The sequence below is a fragment of the Canis lupus genome, chromosome 18, assembly GCF_011100685.1.
Source record: "Canis lupus familiaris isolate Mischka breed German Shepherd chromosome 18, alternate assembly UU_Cfam_GSD_1.0, whole genome shotgun sequence".
NCBI classification, from domain to species: domain Eukaryota; kingdom Metazoa; phylum Chordata; class Mammalia; order Carnivora; family Canidae; genus Canis; species Canis lupus.
Window position 1 is genome coordinate 51693288 of NC_049239.1, and position 22963 is coordinate 51716250.

Below are 22963 nucleotides of genomic sequence, written 5' to 3' on the forward strand. Positions count from 1 at the left end.
GCCTAACTTTAGTATTCAATTAAAAAAATAAAATGTGGCCTAAAGAAAAACGCAACTGATAACTCCTGAACTCTTTCCCTAAGTGCACATACAGATAAAGATATGCAAATGTGCTCTATACTCAAAGACAAATGTGATACAGTTTGTGAGTGATATAGCAGAGCACATTTGATCTCCCAAAAACTGGCTTTATGCCACTGGGGAGATTTTGTACACCCGTGAAATTTAATAATTTTTTTGCCTCTCCTACTAAAGTAACTCAAAAAGAGAAAAGAACATCAGGGAAAAGCACCAAAGAGAAGGGGTCAACGATGAGACTCTAAAACTCACGACGCCTGGGTGGCTCAGCAGTTAAGCCTTTGGCTCAGGGCATGGTCCCATTGTCCTGGGATTGAGTCCCACATAGGGCTTCCCTCAAGGAGCCTGCTTCTCCCTCTGCCTCTCTGTTTCTCATGAATAAATAAATAAAATCTTAAAAAAAAAAAAAAAAACCCTCTTCCCAAAACAAAAACAAAAACAAAAACAAAAAACCCTCTTCCCTTAACATCAAGCAACATGCCACCTGCCTATAAGGTTGCCATCCCACTAACCAATACATGGGCCATAGTTGAGAGAAACTAAGTACATGAGCCTAGTACAGGGAGAAAACAATGTCAATTTCTAAAGCTGTGAATTTCATGAACTATAAAGACCTACCAGCTTGTAACAGAATCTTAAAAGCCAACTGTATTTCCCAGTGATTATCTCTAGAGAGTGAAAACAGAAACAATGCTGGGGCTTTTTCCTTTAAAATTTTCATCTTTCTTTATAGCTTGAATTTTTTTTAATAATAAATTTATTTTTTATTGGTGTTCAATTTGCCAACATACAGAATAACACCCAGTGCTCATCCCGTCAAGTGTCCCCCTCAGTGCCCGCCACCCAGTTACCCCCACCTCCCTGCCCTCCTCCCCTTCCACCACCCCTAGTTCGTTTCCCAGAGTCTTCCATGTTCTGTCTCCCTTTCTGATATTTCCTACCCATTTCTTCTCCTTTCCCCTCTATTCCCTTTCACTATTATTTATATTCCCCAAATGAATGAGACCATATAATGTTTGTCCTTCTCCAATTGACTTATTTCACTCAGCATAATACCCTCCAGTTCCAACCACGTCGAAGCAAATGCTGGTTATTTGTCATTTCTAATGGCTGAGTAATATTCCATTGTATACATAAACCACATCTTCTTTATCCATTCATCTTTCGATGGACACCGAGGCTCCTTCCACAGTTTGGCTATTGCGGACATTGTTGCTAGAAACATCGGGGTGCGGACATTGTTGCTAGAAACATCGGGGTGCAGGTGTCCCGGCGTTTCACTGTATCTGTATCTTTGGGGTAAATCCCCAGCAGTGCAATTGCTGGGTCGTAGGGCAGGTCTATTTTTAACTCTTTGAGGAACCTCCACACAGTTTTCCAGAGTGGCTGCACCATTTCACATTCCCACCAACAGTGTAAGAGGGTTCCCTTTTCTCCGCATCCTCTCCAACATTTGTGGTTTCCTGCCTTAATTTTCGCCATTCTCACTGGTGTGAGGTGGTATCTCACTGTGGTTTTGATTTGTATTACCCTGATGGCAAGTGATACAGAGCATTTTCTCATGTTATAGCTTGAATTTTAATCACGGACATGTATTAATCTTTTAATTTAAAAAAATGCTGGGGGCAGCCCCAGTGGCACAGCGGTTTGGCACTGCCTGCAGCTCAGAGCCTGATCCTGGAGTCCCAGGATCAAGTCCCACGTCGGGCTCCCTGCATGGAGCCTGCTTCTCCCTCTGCCTGTGTCTCTGCCTCTCTCCTCTCTCTCTCTCTTTCTCTCTCTCTGAATAAATAAATAAAATCTTAAAAAAAGATAAAATAAATAAAAAATAAAAAAAATAAATAAATGGTAAAAATATCAATGAATAAAACAATTTAGTTATTTTAAAGCCAACTACAGGTACTCTCTTCAACCATAAAAGGTTTTATTTTATTTTATTTTTTTAATTTTTATTTATTTATGATAGTCACAGAGAGAGAGGCAGAGACATAGGCAGAGGGAGAAGCAGGCTCCATGCACCGGGAGCCTGACGTGGGATTCGATCCCGGGTCTCCAGGAATGCGCCCTGGGCCAAAGGCAGGCACCAAACCGCTGCGCCACCCAGGGATCCCCATAAAAGGTTTTATGTATATATGTATAAATATATATATATATAAAATGTAAATAAATATAAATATATAAATATATATTAGATGTATAAATATATATTTATATATTTATATTTATATTTATTTACATTTTTATATATTATATATATAAATATTTTATATATATATAAAGCCTTAAATCCACAATCATGTTTACATTTCTTAAGTGCACACATCTTACATGTTTGCATCTCATTTAAGTTACATGAGACAAGAATGTTAATCCTAGGCTATATACAGAATGCTGTATACAGAATGCACATTGCCAATATATTCTAAACAACATGAACAAGTAAACAAGGAGACCTCAAATTAACCAGATGACTCTAGTAATTGGAAAGGCCAATAGCAGGACATTTTCTCCCCACAGGGTGTTATTTTCTGTCCTGCAGATAAAACAGCATGCTCCAAAGAACACAAGTGTTCCACAAGGAGCTGAGAGGTACAAGGGTGATAGCTGAAAAATAAAGTCAGAGCAGGACAGCTGACAATTTCAAGCACCGGTTACTAGACATAACTGCATGTTCCCCACAGGTGAAAACAACAAGCCAACCTAAGCCTTTCACACCAAGTCAGGATAATAATTACCAATTTACTCAGGATAGTGGGCTGTTTCTTGGGCTAAAAATTTATTACACGGACTTTTCAGTGACCAGTAGAGGCAGACCAAAACACCAACAGTCATCAGTGATTTTATTTACCTCCCTCTGTTACACAGCAGTTTCTTCCCAGTTGGCTCAATGCTTTTTCAATCTAACAAGCTAGAGAAGGCAGTTGTCCAAATGTCACCAAACATAGCAATAGACATGAAGGAAGAATGGAGAGCCTGTAATACTAACACTGGACTAATGTAGGAAGGGGCACAATGCTTATGTTAGAATACTTCAGCTATAGATGGACCTACCTAGAAAGAAAGAAGCCTCCTAAGGACCATTAGACACTAAACTCCTACTTGAGTTTGGTGTTGTGTGTGGTAGGGCACTGGCCAAAGCAAACTAAGTGCCTTCTGATTACTCTAAAGGAAAGACAAAGAAAAAAGTGTACTCAGTGAAGTGAATGCTGAAACAAAAAGGACATGAAGAGAAAGGGGGGGGGGGGCGGGGCATGAGCGGAAAACAATTTAGCATTATCTAAAAAAGTTTCAGATGTATACTCTGCAAACAGCAATTCCACCCCTACATATAAAGACAACCAAAAGAAACTTTTGCAAGGAACACCAGGAGTCCTGGACAAAAATATTTACAGCATTACTGTTTCTGTTAACAAACAAGAAACAACTCAAATGTTCTCCAAAAGGAGAATTATGATTTATTCATACAATGAAATTCTATCCATTAGTGAAAATATTTAAAGTAGAGCTACTATACCCCACTGATGAGTCTCACAAGCTTAACGCTCAGTTAAAACACATTAACACAACTGAATTAATTCACAGAACACATACAGTATGGCGGCACTTACATAAACTTCAAAAACACTCTAAACTAAAAAATATTGTTTAAAGATGCACGCATGCAATAAAACTATTTTTAAAAGACAAGGGAAATAATAAACACACAATTCAGGACAGTGTTTACCTTTGTGGGGGGAAGTAGAAGATATGGTCAGGAAGGGGCATCCTGAAGGTTTCAACATAACTTATAATGCTCTATTTCTTAAGATGAGTCAAGTATAGAATTATACTTTTCATCATTTTGTAAAATACCCTATCTAGGAGATAACTCTGTGTGTGTGTGTGTATAATTTTGTATGCAAGAAATGATTCAAAATAAAGGGAAGAGGAAATAAATAGAGTTGAGGCTGGAACCAGACAATACTTCCTAACCCCCACTTATACATCCAACTACCCAAGGCTAGGCTAATAGAATAAGGAGTCCAAAACTCTAAGGCAACAAACAGAATCAGTTCACTTTAAAGGTGAGGAAAAGATCACCTCCAGGCACTTTTCTGGACTTACTAGGTGAAACCAGTTCCACAGTGTCTGTCCAACGGGTAAACTGTAAGACACTGTATCCTGTCCCCAAAGAGTTGGAGAAAGACTGCTTTGCCAATACAGAAACAGAAAACATCACAAACTCAGGCATATTTTACCAATGAAAGGAAAGTCCCCAGAGGGTTCCAAAAGACAGAAAAATGGACTGAATTTAGGAACAAGGCAGTAATTTTAAGAAGCCCTCCATGGCTAAGAGAATTTGTGACTAGCTACTGGGGAGGAACGGGGTGGGGGATGAAAAATACACTTAAAGACACACTAAATAGGACTTTTACAAGAGCAAAGGCCAGGAGAGAATGTGTGTAACCTGAAGCACACATCAACGTGTGCCTGTTGAAGACTAACGAGAAGCCTCAAGGGTTACTATACGGGCTTTACCTGGCAGAAGACGACAACCAAGTTTGGCACACGCTGAGTATATTGAGAAATAATAATATCAAAAGACATCTACACCACAACTATGTAACATATGTACAGCCCACGGGCGCCAACGAAGCAGGGAAAAGAGTCTGTGACATTCGCAGGGAAACTGACCGTCAGGAAGGCCAGATTCGGTCAGATCGAGGAGAGGAGAGAAGGCCCCAGGCTGAGAGTCCAGAAGGCCCCAATCCGGGAGGGGAAGAGGGTGGTCCGGGCCGAGGCAGAAGGTGGGGCTGACAGGAGAGGGCGGGGTCCCCGCAGGAAGGAGCCAGGCCGAACAGCCAGGGGGAATCCGGGGAGGGGACGCTCCCCTGGGCACTGAGACCCGGAGGAATGAGAAGGCGGGGGGGGGGCTGTCACAGACCCGGCCCTGCGGCCCGGCGGGCCCAATCCCCCCCCCCGCCCGCCGCTCACCTGGGCACGCAGCTGGACGAGCTCCGATCCACCTCCCAGGTGGCGTACAGGTTCATCTGCACTGGGGCGGGGGTGCGGCCTGGCCCCGGGCCGCCGGGAGGCGCGGAGCCGGAGGCCACCGCGACGGCCATGGAGGTGGAGGTGGACGAGGACGAGGAGGAGGCGGCCGCCGCCGAGGTGGACGAGGACGACGACGAGGTGGCCTGGGCCAGCTTGGGGGGCGTCGGCTGCTGAGGCGTCGGCTGCTGCGGCGGCTGCTGCTGTTGCGGGGACTGGGCGACCCCTGAGCCCCGCTGGCCGCTGCCGCCCCCGGCGACTCCAGGACCACCGCCCGCCCCTCCGCGTTCAGCCATGGCCGGGCCAGGGGAAGGGGGCGCGGGGGTTACGGGGATCGGGGCGACGCCAAGGGGACGCCCAGGCTTCTCCCACCGCGGCGGCGAGGGCTCAACTCGTCTCCTCAGCCCGCCCGCCCGAGCGCGCGAGCGAGCCAGCGAGAGGCTGCACGCACGCGCGGGGCCTCTCGGCGCGCGGTCCTCGCGCTCGCCCGCCGCTGCCTGTTGCGGCTCGCGCCGCCGAGACACTGGGTGGGCGTGTCCGCGGGGGCGGGGAGCTCCGGCTGGCGCGGCCCCACCCAACACCGAGGGGCGGGGCCCGGGCTCGCGCTCGCGCCCCTGGCGAGCCCGTGGGCGCGCTCCCCTCGCTCCCCTCGCTCCCCTCGCTCCCTGGGAGGAGGGTCCTCCATCCGGCGGATCCCGGCCGGACCCTGCCCTCACATCCCAGGCTGGGCCGCAGGCAGCGCGCCCGGTTCTCCCCTCCCCCGTAGTCCTCACGGCAGCAATAGCCAGGCCGGCGGAAACTCCGCTTTTCCGGGGCGCGGCCCCGGCCAGGAGAGGGCTGCCGCGGGAGCGCGCCTCAGGACCCTCGGGTCCCCAGAACCGAGGCGAAACTCGCGTCGCGCCAGGCTACTTGGCCCCTTGCTCTGCCGCCCCGGGGTTTCTTCACGACCTACAAAGGGAGTGGTGGAGACCCAGTGGTCGGCCCGCCTGCCTGTGGGCGGTGAAGTTTCCGTCCCGGCTTCTCTCCACCACAGGCAGGGGCTCCGGGACCTAGAGTCTGAGAGGCCCTGACAAGGATGAAATCTAAAGCTAAGCTGTGGCCCATCTGGAGCCTCCTTTTCTGTCCTGTGGCTCCCCTCCCCCAAAGAAGCATTATAGAGTTCCAAACGCCCCCCCCCCCCATCCCTGCCCTCAATTTCTTCCACCGGCCATGTTTTCTCTGCTTCACTGTTTACTTAATCTTTTTAAAAGGATTTTATTTATTCTTGGGGGGGCGGGCAGAGATACAGGCAGAGGGAGAAGCAGGCTCCATGCAGGGAGCCCAACGTGGGACTCGATCCCAGATCCCCAGGATCACGCCCTGGGCCAAAGGCGGCGCTAAACCGCCGAGCCACCTGGGCTGCCCTGCCTCTAACGTTCTACTCCTTCCAAGACCTAGCTTAATCAGTGTCCAACACAGGATCTCCTACACTACTCCCCCATCCATCACCTCCAGAAACCATCTTGAAGCCTCCTGACATCCGCACCTCAGTTGGTGCCCTTAGGGCAAAGCAATACTAGTAGTACAACAGTAGGACTTTTCTCTTTCCCATCGAGGAAATGCCTGTTGGGCCCTGAAGTCCAACCTACTGTAGCCTGTTGGGAAGACTTCTTGGGACCAGACAACTTGAAGAAAGCAAGCCTTCCCCGCCCCCCCAAGTTAGTGACTTAAACTATTCAGGGGTTCATATGGACTCAGGACAATCTAGATATGGAGCTGTGTTCTCCCCAAGGTATGGACTTGGGACTCTTTTGACCATAGGTCTATAGGAAGGCCTGACCTGGCCTACTTCCCAAGCCCACTGCACTTCCTCAGCCCAGCCAGGGTGCTAAGCTGGCTATTTTTAGTCTCCAAGGACAAAGCAGTAAGGTCAAACCAGGCCTAGAGGTACTTCCCCGAGAGCCCTCTTAGAAAAACAGGCAGTGGTGAGGCACAATTTCAGCATGGCTTTCACTTTATCACCAGTCTCAACTGCAGCATCTGATCCAGGTGCATGCCCTTGGTCACTGGAGCAGCCCTGAAGTTGCAGAAAAAGCCTGTTTTAGTCCTTTTGCACAAGGTGGTTAAAAGACAAAGGAGGATCAGAAGTGTTGCATATGCATCTCTTTCCGTGGGAAACAGTTTTATTTACAAAACAGGTCTAAAATAAGAACATGAAATGACAAGCCCTTGGGAATTGTGGGAGAGCTGGCTCTTGGGGACCATGTGTGAAGCCCAAGCATCCAAAAGGCCTAAAGGAGGCCAGGTGTGTGAGGGAGACCTAAAATTTGAACTCCTTATATTTCTTGCTGCCCCCACGGCTGTCCTGGGGCTGAGCTTTCCGTTTCTTTTGCTAGAAGAAAGAAAGAGAAACAGGTTACAACAGGTAAAGCCACCAATGATCCCCAAGACAAGGATGGGCAACCTGACTCAGCCCCATAGATCTATGGAAACAGTGCTAAAACTGGAGTCTCAGACTTGGGTGAGTTCCCCTCCCTGTGCCTTAGTTTCATCATCTTAAAGAGGGCAGCCCACCAGAGGATTTCTAAGGTTTCCAGCACCAGGGAAGCTCAGGGCAGCAGACACTGAGTGCACCCTCATTCTCATATTCAAGGACACGACGTCGCTGAAAAAGGAGTCCCTGGTATCTACTCCCTGGCTCACACCCAGCTGGGTTCCCATGACCTCCTACCTTCTGTTTGGCAGCATGCTCGGCCACCATGTCACTGAAGTCTTCTTTCTCCACCTGTGCCTGCTGCTCCCGCACATGCTCCTCATACTTTTGGGTCATGGCCATGGGATCCAGCTCCAACTCTTCAGGTGCCAGGGCCACTTCCACACCTTGTAGCTCGGGAGCTGGGCCCTTCCGACTCATAACCTAGCAAAGGGATCAATCTTGTCATCTAGAGAGAGACTTAGAAGACTTTGTTTCCGCCCCCTTTCCCAGCCCCCAAAAGTGCTCACCGTGGACATGTCATAGATGTGGGTTGATCCCATCATGGCTCCCCCAACAGTGGCCGTTCTCTTCTCTGGCAACACAGTGAACAGCTGAGGTGTCTCACTTCTGCAAAGGACAATGAGGTCAGGCCCTAAAAGGCCTCCAGAAGGGGAAGCAAAGAGCATACAAGCAGCACCTCCACCTAGCTTCCAGAGGATAAACAATGCCTAGACTGCCTCTGCAGGTCGTGGAGGCCCATGAGAAGCAAGGAGTGGGTAGGTGCTCAGTGCAGGAAATACAGCCTGGAAGGAATATGGGGACTGAGTTAAAGGATCTCCAGAAGCAAGTTTAGAAGATCAGAGAACAAGATTCCCACACGTAAAGAAGGGCTAAGGGTCAGGCTGAAAGTTTCTGAAAGAACTGTGGTACAGAGAAGATGGCAGGAGAAAGGAGACTACAAAAGCTCCTACCCAAAGTTTTACCCAGAGCTCTAAAATAGAGAACTCAAACTCCCAGTACTTCCTATGGCGTAAGAACCATCTGAGCCACTCTCCCCATGTATTTCAAGGATTCCACACAAAACACAAAAGAGCAAATCCACCAATATCAACCTAGACCTCGCCCCACCTCTCACCCTGAAACAGGTAACAATTTATTCTCATGTAGCAGCCAGAGTGAACACCTTAAAACAGTTCAGGTCCTTTGTTCAAAATCCTGAGGCTTCTGGGAATCCCTGGGTGGCTCAGCGGTTTAGTGCCTGCCTTTGGCCCAGGGCGCGATCCTGGAGTCCCGGGATCGAGTCCCACGTCAGGCTCCCAGCATGGAGCCTACTCCTCCCTCCTCCTGTGTCTCTCTCTCTCTCTCTCTCTATCATAAGTAAATAAATAAATCTTAAAAAAAAAATCCTGAGGCTTATGATTATTTGAATAAACCCAACCTCCTTACATGACAGGGTTCATAACCTGGTCCCCTTACCTAATCCTTGTCTCCAATCACAGGACCGTTCTTTTCTTTCTTTCCTAAATATGCAAAGCCTGAGACTTCTGCAGAAGGGGTAACAGGGACCAGATTTACCCTCCCACCTGACATGACCAAAAAAATGGGCAAAACACATGAAACAAAGGTCTTCAAGTCACTGGACATCAGGTAACAGAGGAGAGTAACTCATGAGACAGGCAACAAACAAGGCGTGTCCTTCAGGTGCCCTGCCTGCTATACTGAGAGAGCCTGCAAGCTACAGAATGAACAGGGGGAACCCATGCAGAGCCCAGAGGACCCGAATTGACGGAGTTAAAGGGATGAAGTGCAAAGTCCAGAGAGACCCAGACAGCTAGAGATCACAGGACAGAGTTCTAGGGAAGAGATGGCAGTACAGAGCCTCAAGAACTCAGGAGGCCTAAAGAGGGTCCTCCTCAGTCCTCAGGTGAGTGAAGTGTCAGAGAGCCACAGAAAGCACCACCCAAAAGGACTGGTGGGGACAGTGCCTGCTGCCCACATGGGTCTGGGAATAGTGCCTAACCCACCAGGCTAACTAAAGATGCTCCTAACTAACAGGACATTGGGGAGAGTACACAGAGGGTCCTGGGCCTAGTAGCACAGAAGACCACACACTGCTTCTGTTCCTGCCTCATGAACCTGAAAAGCAAGACCTGAGAGAATCAAACTGTTTCCCAGTACCTTAACTGTGTACCTAACAGAGCCGAATATTTATAGGAATACAAAAGAACCCTGCACCCAACAGGGTATGTTTTACGAAGTCTGGCTTTCAAACAAATATTAACAAGCATGTGGGGCACCTGGGTGGTACAATCACTTAAGCATCCAACTCTTCGTTTCAGCTCAGGTTGTGATCTCAGGGTCATGAAATCAAGTCCCACATGAAGATCCACATTCAGTGAGGAGTCAGCTTGGGATTCTCTTTCCTTCTCCTTCTACCCCTCCCGCTTGTACATGTTCTCTCTCTCAAAAAAAATAAATAAATCTTAAAAAAAAAGAAAAGAAAAAAGAAATACAAAGAGAAAAGAGATATTCTCAAAATGAACAGAGCATTAGTGAGCAGGAGGGCAACTTCAAGAGATCTAACACATATATAACTGAAGTTGCCAAAGGAGAGGAGAAAGCAATGGGCACAGAAAATATATTTGGAGAGGGGCACCTGGGTAACTCAGTTAGTGTCTGACTCTTGATTTTGGCTCAGGTTATAATCTCAGGGTCGTGAGATCGAGCCCCATGCGGGGCTCCGTGATGGGCATGGAGCCTGCTTGGGATTCTCTCTCCCTTTCCCTCTGCCCCCTACCCCAAAATAAAGTACTGAAAGTAAAAAAACTACTGTCAACCTAAAATCCTATTCCTGACCAAAATAAAAAATCTTTCAAAAAGGCATTTAAGGGGATCCCTGGGTGGCTCAATGGCTTAGCACCTGCCTTCAGCCCAGGGCCTGATCCTGGAGTCACAGGATTGAGTCCCGTGTGGGGCTCCCTGCATGGAGTCTGCTTCTCCCTCTGCCTGTGTCTCTGCCTCTCTTTTTCTGTGTCTCTCATGAATAAATAAATAAAATCTTAAAAAAATAAAATTAAATAAGATAAAATACATCTTTCAAAAGGCTAAATGAAGATTTAGACTGCCAATGTTGAAAGAGTTCATGACCTGCAGACCCACAACAAGAAATGCTGAAGGATCCCTTTCAGGTGAAAGGAAAATGCTACCTGGATATACACAAAGAAATGAAAGAAAAAGAACACTGACAATGGTAATTACAGGAGTTAATATTCAACTAATTACTTAAATCTAAAAGATAACTAATAAAAGAAAAGGGTAACTGACCATTTAAACAAAAATAACCATAGTATAGGATTTATAACATGTAAAAGCAAAAAACCACAACAGTGCAAAGGTTGGGAAGAAAGGAAGTATACTGTTGTTAGGTGCTCACTGTTCTCCACAAGCAGCATTATCACTTAAAAGTAGATTGTGATAAAGATGGATATTATAAACCATATAAGCACTAAAAATAACAAAACAGAGCTTTCTAGTTAATAAGTCAACAAAGGAGGGACGCCTGGATGGCTTAGCAGTTGAGCGTCTGCCTTCGGCTCAGGGCATGATCCTGGAGTTCCAGGATCGAGTCCCACCATCAGGGTCCCTGAATAGAGGCCTGCTTCTCTGCCTATGTCTCTGCCTCTCTCTGTGTGTCTCTCATGAATAAATAAATAAAATCTTTAAAAAAGAAAGTCGATAAAGGAGACAAAGTGGAGTCATAAAAAAATGTTCAATTAATCTAAAATGTCGGCAAATGGGAAAATGGAACAAAGTACAGAATGGGCAAAGAGAAGACCATCTCATGAAAAAGGGGTCAATTCATCAAGAAGACTTAACACTCCTACACATTTATATAACTAATAAGAGAGTTTCCATTGCAAGACTAGAAGAAACCCATGCCTGTCTTAGGCACTTAGGTTCCTTCTGCCCCAGATCACCATGTGGCTAGATCTTTCTTAACATTCAGCTCTTGGCTCAAATACCTCAATGAGACCTTCTCGAAGACCTCCCCTCCCCACCCCCACCCCCTAAATCTCTCCACATCCCATTAACCTAGTTGACTTTGCTTCACCATCCTATCCCTAGCTGAAATTACCTTGTTCTCTGAGGAACTGCTTACCTTGTGTTTTTCACTGCCTAAAGCAGTGCCTGGCACAGAGCTGGTGTTCGATAATTGGTTCACAAGGTGGGGAAAGAAGCGGGGGAGTGGGGGGTGTATGGGGGAGTGTAGGACAAGTCAGCCGGCTAACCCAGAAGCTGAAGGGACAAGGAAGACCTTCCCTCTCAGCCCTGCCTGGTTCCCTCACCCGTCCATTGCTTCCTCAATCTTCTTCTTCCTCAACTCAATGAGTTCAGGGGTCTCCATTCCAGCTGGCACTGATGAGAAACCTCCAGGAGTAATAAGACCACTGTGAAGAGAGAAACAATCTCTGGAGTAAAGAGAAGGCCCCCAATGATAAACCACTTACAAGGCCGACTCTGCTCTCCCCACCTGTCTGCAGGGGTAATAAAGCCTGTCTCATCTGGTTTGTCCTCATCACTTTCCTCCTCTTCCTCTTCTTCTGAAGACTCTTCATCTGATGGCTCCAGCTCCCCCCAGGGGGTCCTATCAATCTCCTCTTCCTCAGTCTTGGTCTGAAAGAGATCATTCATTCATTCAGCCAACATGTACTATGTACCTATTATGTGTCAAGTTGTTGCAAACTGAAAGTATATAAAAGTAAATACAATAATCTCTGCCTACCAAGAACTCCTATTCTAGAGGGGAACTTGCTTTACATCTCAGGAACATGCATGCCTTCTTTCCAACTTTGGAACTTCAAAACACCTGGCTCCCTGCTAATGAATCTATAAACCAACTACCTCTCCACTTCCTGACCTGAAGACAGACAGCCTTAGCTTATACCTGAAATTCAGCAGCATTGGTTCCAAACACGTCCCCATAGAGTGGTTTCCCAGTCTCATCCACTGGGGGTTTGCCCCAGCCACCAGCATGGTACCCAAAGGAACAGCTCTGCAAGAGATGAAATGCAAATCAGTTCCTCTACTAAGCTCCAGAATAAACACTGAAGCCCTGGAGAAAAGTCACACTACAAAGCACAGAACTAGCACTTGGTAACTGGAAATTATGATTTCAGAGAAGAGTTAAATGTTATAAGGCATTACAAAGCAGAAGTAGTAAGCAAAAAAAAAAAACCCCAGAGACAGCAGGATGGGGAGATGAGAGGCAGAGGGTAAAACTAACCTCAGCCTTCATGGTAGAATCCACACTGTCTGAAAGTAATTCAGGTACTTTATTAAGATATTATTTATTCATGAGAGAGAGAGAGAGAGAGGCAGAGACACAGGCATAGGGAGAAGCAGGCTCCATGCAGGAAGCCTGATGTGGGACTTGATCCTGGGTCTCCAGTATCACACCCTGGGCTGAAGGCGGCGCTAAACTGCTGAGCCACTGGGGCTGCCCAATCAGGTACTTTAAAATACGACTCTAACTTATTACTGACTTTTCCTAACTTGGGGAAGCTTTTAAAATCCTTTTTTTTTTAAAAAGATTTATTTATTTATTTATTTATTTATTTATTTATTTATTCATTCATTCATTCATTCATTCATTCATTCATGATAGACACAGAAAGAGAGAGAGCGAGAGCAGCAGAGACACAGGCAGAGGGAGAAGCAGTCTCCCCACAGGGAGCCCAAAGTGGGACTCAATCCCAGATCCCGAGATCACACCCTGAGCTGAAGGCAGATGCTCAACTGTTGAGCTATCCAGGCAACTTAAAATCTATTTTTTAAAAGGGATAAATTTTTACTTGAAATTTAACAATTACTTCTTTTTCACCTTAATGACTTTGCTATCTACTAAAATTTTTTTTTTAATTTCACACTTCATATGTTAAAATTAAAGTGTAATGCCACTCTTGAGATAAAATTCTATCTGTCCAGCCATGTATATACCCAAGAGATATCTGGTAACACATTCACCCAATTTTAAATCTGGTTATTTCTGAGTGAAATTATAAGTGATTTGTCTTCCTGTTTGGACTTGTCAATTCTTATGGACTGTTTTATGGTGAGCATGTCAGGTTTTATAAAAAACAAAAACTGCTACTTTTTTTAAAAAAAAACAGAGAGAGAGAGAGAGAGAGAGATGGAGATACGGTGGGATGAGAGAACAACAACAAAAAAAATCATCCTCTAGTTAAATAAGAATGAAAGGAAGGCCAGCGCGCACCTCAGGGATGGGGGAGTTCAGCCCAGGAATCTTCAAATTGGGGTACGATGGGGGTGGTCCATATCGCTGCATTGCAATCAGCCATGGCGGAGGGACCTTGTGAGCATTCTGCAAGAAAAAGAGAACAGGATACCATCTGCCCAGCCCTGTCCTTTGTCTCCCTTCTGCCCCAATTCCCACCCTTTTCTTGGCATCCCCAGTCAGGTAACTGGCACTCACTGGTCCTACTGGCATCCCCAAGGAAATCCGTAGCTCATCAGACAGATCTCCTGGCTTCTTCTCCTTCAGTCGTGTTTCAAACTCCTTCCCCTGAGAAAAAAGCAGAGGACGCTGCATTATGAATGCCAGACACACACTGGGAATTCAACAGCAAGAGGATAGAAAAACAAAGATGAGAAGTCCCAATCCACACCAGATACAAAATCCTACTGAGAGCTGCTGTTTCTCATCACTCCTTTCCATGGCTAGAGTAGGAAAAGAAATAAAGGCCAGGAAGGAGGAGAAAAGCGAGACTCCCAGTGCTGACATGAACCCACTTAGAAAACATGGCCAGATTTAGGGCCTACTTTCTTGTCTGTAAAATGAAGGCACTTGATGGGATGATCTCCAAGATCCTTCCACCTTGAAAATTCCTTATCGTGGTGACTGCTATTTCAATGATCCAGATGGGAAAAAAAGGAAACCTTTCTCCCACCCTCAATACTAATTTTTCCTAAAAGCATCTACCACCTGGCACCTCTGCCCCTTATTCAGTTATCACTTTCAAAACATGGACTCAATCTCTCCTCCAAAAAGACTACCTCCTTTTAAGATTTCAAATCCATTCCACCCAGGAGGAGTTAATGAAAATTCTAAGGCTAAGAGGAGCCTCTATATCAGCTAAGAAAGCCTTTTCCACCAAGAGCTACACAGCCATGACCAAAGGCCCTGTCCCCGAACCTCATAGTACAGGTCCCCGTGGATGGTCAGCTTGGGCTTGGTCTGCCACTTGAAGAAAGCATCGTGCAGTTTCTGGTAATCAATGTCAATCTTCCCCATCTTGGGCCGAACCTTCTCTCGCATTTTGGACTTCATGGTCTTCTGTTCTTCCTGTGGAGAATGCCAAAAGACAGGTCATAAAAAGTATTTACCCAGTTCAGCTCTTTATAGATCTGGCTCTCCGCTCCCAAAAGAAATGAAGGGAAACTTCATATATCTCATTCCAGAAGTCACCAAAATCCTTCCTGCTCAAACCTCTCAAAATTATATAATTTGTATCTAGCAAAACAGATGGATCATAGAAAACCATTTTCAGCTCTGTACGTTGATAAATATATTTTTAAAGCCATCTGATCAAGAGACTGACCTCATTAGCTGCCTCTGGAGAGAACTGGGTGACAGGAGTCTAACAGGGAGGCAGTTTTCATCATGTACTTTTATACCTCCTGCAATGTTTTGCAGCCCACAAAATATTACCTACTCAAAATATTTAATTTAAAAATTTAAATCTAAGAAGTTACACAACCACCATGAATCTCTAGCCACAAAGTGCATCAGGCTCCCTTGGGAACACAGAACTTCAAGTATAGTCAAAGTAGGAAAAAGGAGTCACTGTGTGCAGATCAAAGAGCTGCCAAAGTGTAGGCAGAGGAGGAATGAGGACACAAGAGGCAAACAGAGCCACATGGAATCAGAAGTCTCAGCAAGAGGCAGGAGAGCTAGCTCCAAACAGAGGCCAGGTCTGCTTTTCAGAAGTTGAGATCTTTCCCTCCCTCCCCTCCCTCCCTGTGTCATATGCAATGCTGACTTCTGGAAAATGGATTATTAGACAATTGAGAAATAGATGGACTTTGGGAACCACATTCCCAATTTTGAAATAGGTTGCTGTTAAGGATGTGGATCTTCAGGGCAGATCTGAGCCCTGGCCAGTCCCTTACCTTCTCCTGCAGGGCCTCCCTCATCTCCTGGATGCCTGTGCGTTTGATGAAGTCTGGCAGCTCAAAGGGGGGCTTCTCAATGCCTCGTTTGCCCTGTAGGTACTTGCGCTTAAAACACCAGTGGCGTGGTACAGGGACAGAATTCCGAGTGGCCTTGAGGTGAACCAAGAGCTTGGGGTCCTGCGCAGTAACATCATGCATCTCCACAACATCAGGCCGAGCCACAAGCTGGAAAACACAGCAACATGCCACTAGAAAGCCATAACCTCTCAGATCTAAAACTTTCTCTTCCTCAGAGGACACGTGCCCATGTGACCCAGGCCTCCTTCAAAGCCTTCCTCCCTATCCCTAAAACAAGACCCCTGTGGATTTGTAGGAGCTTCTCATGTGGACTCCCAGCCATGCTCACTCTAGGATCTGCTAGATGAACTCAGGTCTCACCTGCTTCAGTTCAGCCACAGTGAAGCGATTCATTCGGCGCAACTTTTTCTTGGATAACTTGGGGGCTTCTGGCTTCTTCTCCTAGAACAAAACCATTATTTCTTTTGAGCAGGACTCTGAGGTGTGAATCACACTTCCCAGCTCACCCCAAAGTGATTCTTTGTAGGCGTTCATCATGATCCCCCACTGGATGCATCTCAGCCACCCATCTTGAAGCCCTACCCCCCCGACCAGGAACATGAGGGCCTCACCTGTTCGTCATCACTGCTATCGTCATCACTGTCCTTGTGCTCTTCCTCAAAGCCCTTCTTCTTGGGGGCCGTAGAGTTCTCCAGTTTGTCAAGTTTCTCTGGCTCCTTCTCTTTCTCCTTCTTCACGTCATCAGTGAGCTGAGGAGGCAGACAACATGGAAACTCCAGCCCTGTGTCCCTCTCTAGTTCCTGAACGCAGCATTGAAAAGATGCCCTCCTTTCCACATCTTTCCCCATCCCCTTCCCTTCCCTGCTCAGCTCTGCCTCTTCTTAAGGCACTGCTCCCTGTACCTTGAAAGCCTCAAAGATCCTCTTGAAGAAGATGAAGTTGGGCTCATAAATTTCAGGCTCCTCAGTCACATACTCAATTTCAACATCAGCTGCCGGGGAGTCAGAGCCACGGGACCGGGTTGACTCTTTCTCTCGATCCCCAGAGCTCTCAGATGATGCCCCCCGAACCCGCTGGGGCTTTTTCTTCTTCTTTCGGTTCCGACGCTTCCGGTTTTTCTTGCAAAAGGAAAACCAACTGGGTTGGAGAATCCAAGCATGATGTCTGCCCCCTAATCTCCTCGTCCAATTTCCCCAAGGGACTGAGGACAGAGACCATGAAAAGGTCTCCAAAGTTCTGCCCCTCTCAAGCTGTGTACCTCTTGGTAAATTATTGCACCTCTCAAAATCTCAATATTTGCAACTATAAAACACAAGCACACACGGTACCCTGAACTGCAAGGATTTATGATAATTAAATGCAAAATATCTATAAGATGCTTGGGAACTGGCACAAACAGCAGCTATTGGTCATTGGACACCTAAAACTGGTGCTACTTTAGTCCCCGGACATTCTTTCCAGACTCAGGTCCATCCCATACCTCTTTCTTGGAGACAGACACAGTGTCCTCCTCAGTCTCCGACGCAGACTGGCCCAGGGATGAGCGAGTGTCTGTTTCCATTTCCTCTTCTTCTGTAAGGGAGGAAAGTGGCCATCAGTCTCCTCACATTGGTACCCTGACACTTGCCCACAGTGACTCCTCTTTACCAAGAACCAGTTTCTCTCTCAAACCCTCCTCAGGGAAGGGATGGAAGAATGCAGACTCGGCCTCCGCCTCTCCAGGTTCCATCCTACAACCCTCGGAACACAAAACACTCACCCTGTTGAGAGTTCATCTCTTCCTGACGGCTTTCCTTCAGCTGCAGGATCTTTTCCAAAGCTTGGGGGATCTTGGGTCCCACAGAAGGGTCATCCATCTGCCATACACAACCCAGACAGAGATGATCTCAAGACTTCCATCTCTTGTACTAGAAAGGCTGCCAGCCAGGTGATGTACACAGCCAAGAGCAACAATACTAATTGGACCCAATCATCCCTCAGCACCCCTCAGAACCCTGCCCCAGAAATGTCTCCCAAATCCCACTTCCTGCCCTACATAAATATGCTTTAACGAAGTATGGCTCTCACCTGCCCCCCAGCCCCAGAAGCCCTCCTATCTTCTCTCAGAATCCTTCTCTAAAAATCCAGAAACAGTACCTTCCTAAACCACACTCTCCTATCCCTAGAAAGAAATCACCAATCTCACCTCTCTATTCTCATCTCCAGGAGGTGGTGGGGGACCACGAGGCCGGGGAACCGGGGCCCCCATGGGCAAAACAGTGGGAGTGGGGCCCACTGGAGCAGCAACTGTGAGAAGAAAAAAATCCAATGTCAGAAGACACAATGTTCATTTTAAAAATTACCTTCCTTGCTAAAGACCAATGGTAACCCTTAGGGAAAGGGGATGGCTAGAAGAAGCCCAGGAGAACTTCTAAGGTACTAGAATTGTTTTCTTTTTTCTTTTTTTTTTTTTAATTTTGTTTCTTGCTCCAAGTGCTAGTTGTGGGAGTTGTTCAATTTATTACAATTCATTGGACTATATGCTTACAATATACGCACTTTAAAGAATAAGTACTTACATTTAGGATTTTTCAAACACACTCCTTTCCCTTCTCTTCCATTTCCAGGGTCTTACCTCGAGGACCCAGAGGAGTGCGAACACCAATCTGGCCCATGTCTTGTGGGGGCCGAGGGACTGGGGTGCCCATCTTGGCAATCTCCTGCTGACGTTCCTGCTCCAGGAGCACAGCTGCCTATAAGAGAGATGTGGGAGTGAATACACAGCTTGGAAATCCATTGGTCAGGCAGCCTCTGGCAAATGTAGTCTTTTAGCCAGGAGGCCCAAAGAAGAACAATCAGGTACCACTTGAGTTCTGACATCCTCACCAGCCCCACCCTGGAAGGGTGATTGGACTATTGATCCAAATGGAAGTGGCCTCTATCACAAAAGAAAACCCCTGCAAATAACACGCAAAAAAAAAAAAAAAAAAAAAAAAAACCTGGGAAACTCGTGGTTTCTAACGGAGAATTTAACATTTAACTACACACAGCCTTCTATTTTTTTAACAAGAGCTTTTCCCCCAAGAGATTAAGTTATGTCTAAGGAACAATGAATTCTTTTATCTGCTCCTTAAGATCTAACACATTCTAGGGATCCCTGGGTGGCGCAGCGGTTTGGCACCTGCCTTTGGCCCAGGGCGCGATCCTGGAGACCCAGGATCGAATCCCATGTCGGGCTCCCAGTGCATGGAGCCTGCTTCTCCCTCTGCCTGTGTCTCTGCCTCTCTCTCTGTGTGTGACTATCATAACTAAATTAAAAAAAAAAAAATTAAAAAAAAAAAAGATCTAACACATTCTAGGCAAAATCAGCACTTCATAATTTCATATCTATTCCTGTTAATGCTTACTTTCAATATCTCCAGTAATGCAGCAGGGAACAACTGATAGAGTGCACCTCTGGGACTGCATGTCTCATGTATTATTCTCTAACTACCTCTATCACATTTAGTCTAAATCCCACACAATTGACTAATCCAGAGTCCTCTCATAGGTATCTAAAATCATATAAGACTAATACGAATTATCAGACTTTTTCAGTAATGGGCTAAACAACAGATATCTTAGACTTTATGGGCCATTGCAAGGGTTGCAGTATGTTCTTGGTTTGCCAATTTTTTTTTTCCTAACAATCCTCCAAAGTTAGAAACACCATTCTTAACTTGCAGGCCATACAAAATCAGGTCACAGTCTGTAGTTTACCAATCTGGGCTCCAGAAAAGATGGGATTATCTGGGAGATACTGGAACTTAAGGATGAGGTAACCTCCATGGAAAACTTGAATGGAGCATCTTGTTTTGGACACTAGTACTAGAAGTGACAGCCAATGGAGGGAATTACCCGCTTCTGCTGCTCCAAAAGCTCATGTTCCTTCAGTGAATGATCTCCCTGCTTAAAAAAGAAAACAAACTCACATCAGCACCACTACCCCTCAGGCCAGGCTGCCACAACACTGCTTCTGGGGGTCCTCTTTCAGCCTGGGGTCTATGTTCCAGTCGTTGGTCCAGACTTCCCAGAAGGCTTGGCCCCAGGATCCAGCTTTCTCTAAGGCTTCAATCCTCTTTAGGACCCTGATGAGACCTATGCCCAACCTGCCACCTCCCCTACCTGTTTGGCACGCTCCTCTTGCTGCATCAGCAATGCTGCCTGTTGCTGCGCCAGCTTCAGCCGCTCCTCCTCTGACAGAGCCACAGGCTCACCCACGCGGAGAGGAGGAGGTGGCCCCAAGTTTGGTGGGCGGGGACCAACTGCCATAGGAAAGCCAAGGCCAAGGCCTGGTGGAGGTGGTGGGGGTGGTGGAGGTGGTTGCAGAGGGGGGAGTCCCATGGGTGGTGGTGGCATGGGAATCCCAGAAAGCTGTGGAAAAAAAGTCAACATACACTAGGAACCGTTTATCTACTGCAGACATTTGCAGGTACTATGAGCCAGGTACTAAAATTCAAAGTCAAGTGACAATTCCTGCATTCAAAAAAATATAATACCGATAGAAGAGAATACTAACTTTGGGGTACCAACCAAGGAAAGCTATTGACTCTCTCCCCAGAAAACCATGAACACAGATTGTGCATACAATTTCAGGAAATCCAAGGACACCTCTAATGGCCACCTGGGAACTCCTCCTCCCACCCACAGAAGTCAATAGATCCCAGATCAGAGTCTTGTCCTAGAGAAAAATTCAAATCCTGGCTCAGAAAGGAAATGGAAGTTAAGAAGACTTAAATAAACTGGAGCCAGTGTGTCCCAATGGCTCACTAAATATAAAAGGTATGAAATAAAATAAGAGAGTGAGCCATAATGTCTCACTGAACAAAATGAGAACTGTGCCTGGTAAGGCAAAAAAGAGCTATTTCCAGCTGAAGGAGAATCAAGTCAGGCTTCTAAATTACTTAAGCTAAACCTTAAATGACAGGTAGTATTTGGAGAAGCAGACACTGGGTAAGGAGGTAAGGATCAGGACTAAAGGGGAACTGAAGAGCTCCCATTTCTCCCTGTCCAATCTGTTAGTGGCATCCCCAAAACACTGACTGTGAGAGGAGCTGCCCTGAACAGAAGTCATCTTATAAAGTAGAACCACCTCCTTACCTGTGCGGACATGGGAGGGGGAGCAGCTTTGTCCCCATCTTCACCTCTCAGAACTGGGCGATTCAGCACGATGCCTGTCTGCAAAAGAGAAAGGACTCCAGGTCAGTCCAAGAGGAGCTGTTCCACAAAACGTCATTGCTCCCATTCATTCAACAAAATTTACCAACTGCCCATTTGCCAGAGCTTGCGCTAGGCACTGCAGAAGACCTATATATACAGAAATGTTTACAACTGGTCAGGTAATGTAAAAAAACAAGCAGAAACAGCAAGGTACATAAAAAGCTAAGACCGAGTCCTGAGGGCTCATTGAGGCCTTCAGAAACTCGGCCTATCCTGACGTCCCGCCAACACTTACCTGGCGCGTGTAGGTCTGCAGCCGCTCCACCAGCTCCTCGCGACTCCCTGATGGGCAAAGCACAAGATCAACGGGGTAAGTCAGGCCGAGCAGGCCTGCGGGACCAAGCCAGGCCCCAGCGGTCCGCCTCCGCCCCTCCCTCCGCCCCCCGGGTCTCCGGGGTAACCAGGCTCCGCTTCTCCCTGGGCCTACGCTGCCCCGGCCCTTGACCTCCCGAGCTCCTCACCCTGGATCGGAGCTCCAATCTCCGCCAATTTGGCCTGAAGCTCCTGGGCAGCCCAAGCGCCATAGTGACCGGGAGGTGGCGGCGGCGGCAGCTGCAACTCTCCTTTGGGAGGCTCGGGATGCTCGGCCGCCATCTTAGCCGCAGGAAGGCGCGCGACCAACGCGGAAGTCCGGACCGGACCTGGGGCCCACTTGCCGGAACTTCCGGCAGCGCCGTACGCCACGTCCGCTGGAGGATTGGCAGGCGGTTCACATTGCGGCCCAGACCCTGCGGATCTCCAAGCGTCCCCAGGATGCCAGGCCGCGAAGCCTTCTGGGAGTTGTAGTACGCAGGTCCCGTTCTCTGCGGGTCCGGCTCCCGGAGCACAGTGCCGGGCTGAAGCACCGGCAACACTGGAGGCTGGAGCAGGGGCGGGGCTGCGGGGCAAGATGGTCCCGCCAGAAAGGCGTCCTTTCTGCGTCTGCCTCGCCGGAGCGCAGATCTCCAGCCTTCCGACCAGACTTTCAGCTCAGGCGTGAGAGGCCCGGACGCTTTCGTTCCTCAGGGAGGCCTGAAGGACTCATTCTGCCAGCGGCCGCGCGTTGTGGGCGCCAAGCGGGAGGTTGCAGCCGATGCCTGTGATAAAACAGTATCTGATTGTCTGCCCGCCCACCCCCGGCCCACGCATGGATGAATGGGCTGAAAGAGGATCGGAGCCAGGAGGGGAGCGGGCTGAGCTCCAGCTGCCGACCTGGGGGGAAGGGCCACACTAAAGCCCCTTTTTCCACCTATCAGGCCGGCTCAGATGTCTCCGCTAGCCTTTCTCCCGCTTTCCTTTCCTTCCTTGGAGTTCCCGTAACACGTACAAACATCTACCATTTGTTTTAAACTCTTTCTTGCCCCTTTGCCCCACCTCCCCAAGAACGTGCACAGGGGACCTGGTCTTTTTACTGTCCGGCAGCACCTGGCGTTCAAGAGGCGCTCAGTAATGATTAATGGGGAAAACAAACGAAACGATCTTTCGGGCGACAGGATGCATCTTTTTTAGTCCCAAAAATGAGCTCAGGACTTTTTCTCCCCTTATCCCCACCAGCCTACTGGCAGAGTCGACGCTGCCTTCCTTGCCCCAACAGCACCAGCAGCACCAGCAACCGCCTGTGCACCTGAGGGAGGGATGAGCAGATGTTCCCTGCTTGTGTAGCTTCCATCTCTCTCTATCCTGACCCATCAATTCAGTTTCTCTTCCCATCTCTGCCACTAGCTCTGAGATCCTCTTCCCATTCTAGCCCTGTCCTCTCACTGGCAGGCTCATTGCCTCTGTGTGTGTGTGTGTGTGTGTGTGTGTGTGTGTGTTGAGTGAGAGCTGGGAAATTCAAGTAAAGTGGTCTCATTTTCCTGACACCCACACACACACACACACACCCTTCATATCTTCTTTCTAGCATGCTCC

General features: G+C 47.5%; 2 protein-coding genes across 4 annotated transcripts in view; both read right to left on the reverse strand.

The window, feature by feature from the left end:
• PACS1 (phosphofurin acidic cluster sorting protein 1) overlaps positions 1-5430 on the reverse strand; it is a 140676-nt gene extending 135246 nt beyond the window's left edge. Inside the window, exon 1 of the mRNA XM_038563849.1 lies at positions 5053-5430. Within this exon, the coding sequence (XP_038419777.1) occupies positions 5053-5405 (353 nt within the window). The 5' untranslated portion in view covers positions 5406-5430. The remainder of the gene's footprint in view (positions 1-5052) is intronic.
• Positions 5431-7238: 1808 nt separating this feature from the next.
• On the reverse strand, positions 7239-21714 carry SF3B2 (splicing factor 3b subunit 2). 3 transcript variants are annotated; one of them, XM_038563859.1, is made up of 22 exons: positions 21535-21714; positions 21309-21355; positions 20954-21031; positions 19979-20227; positions 19712-19759; positions 18450-18567; positions 18021-18121; positions 17595-17691; positions 17316-17407; positions 16738-16953; positions 16447-16584; positions 16196-16276; positions 15755-15982; positions 14778-14927; positions 14058-14147; positions 13839-13946; positions 12510-12617; positions 12096-12238; positions 11911-12012; positions 8092-8191; positions 7820-8005; positions 7239-7480 (listed from the first exon to the last, which is right to left on the reverse strand). In XM_038563859.1, exons 1-22 carry the CDS (start codon positions 21665-21667, stop codon positions 7409-7411), a joined length of 2685 nt encoding a protein of 894 aa, XP_038419787.1. In that variant the 5' UTR covers positions 21668-21714; the 3' UTR covers positions 7239-7408. The 3 variants fall into 3 exon arrangements, with proteins under 3 accessions (XP_038419787.1, XP_038419788.1, XP_038419786.1); XM_038563860.1 differs by having other exon boundaries at positions 17316-17404; positions 19712-19762; XM_038563858.1 differs by having other exon boundaries at positions 19712-19762; positions 21535-21713.
• Positions 21715-22963: the final 1249 nt, after the last annotated feature.

Bases quoted from the DNA above. Each gene is read 5' to 3' on its own strand.
- SF3B2 (XM_038563858.1), bottom strand. From the start codon at position 21,667: ATGGCGGCCGAGCATCCCGAGCCTCCCAAAGGAGAGTTGCAGCTGCCG. The intron at 21,356-21,534 runs GTGAGGAGCTCG...TTTGCCCATCAG, and splicing joins GATTGGAGCTCCGATCCAGG to GGAGTCGCGAGGAGCTGGTG. The intron at 18,122-18,449 runs GTAAGACCCTGG...TTCTTCTCACAG, and splicing joins CACTCCTCTGGGTCCTCGAG to TTGCTGCTCCAGTGGGCCCC.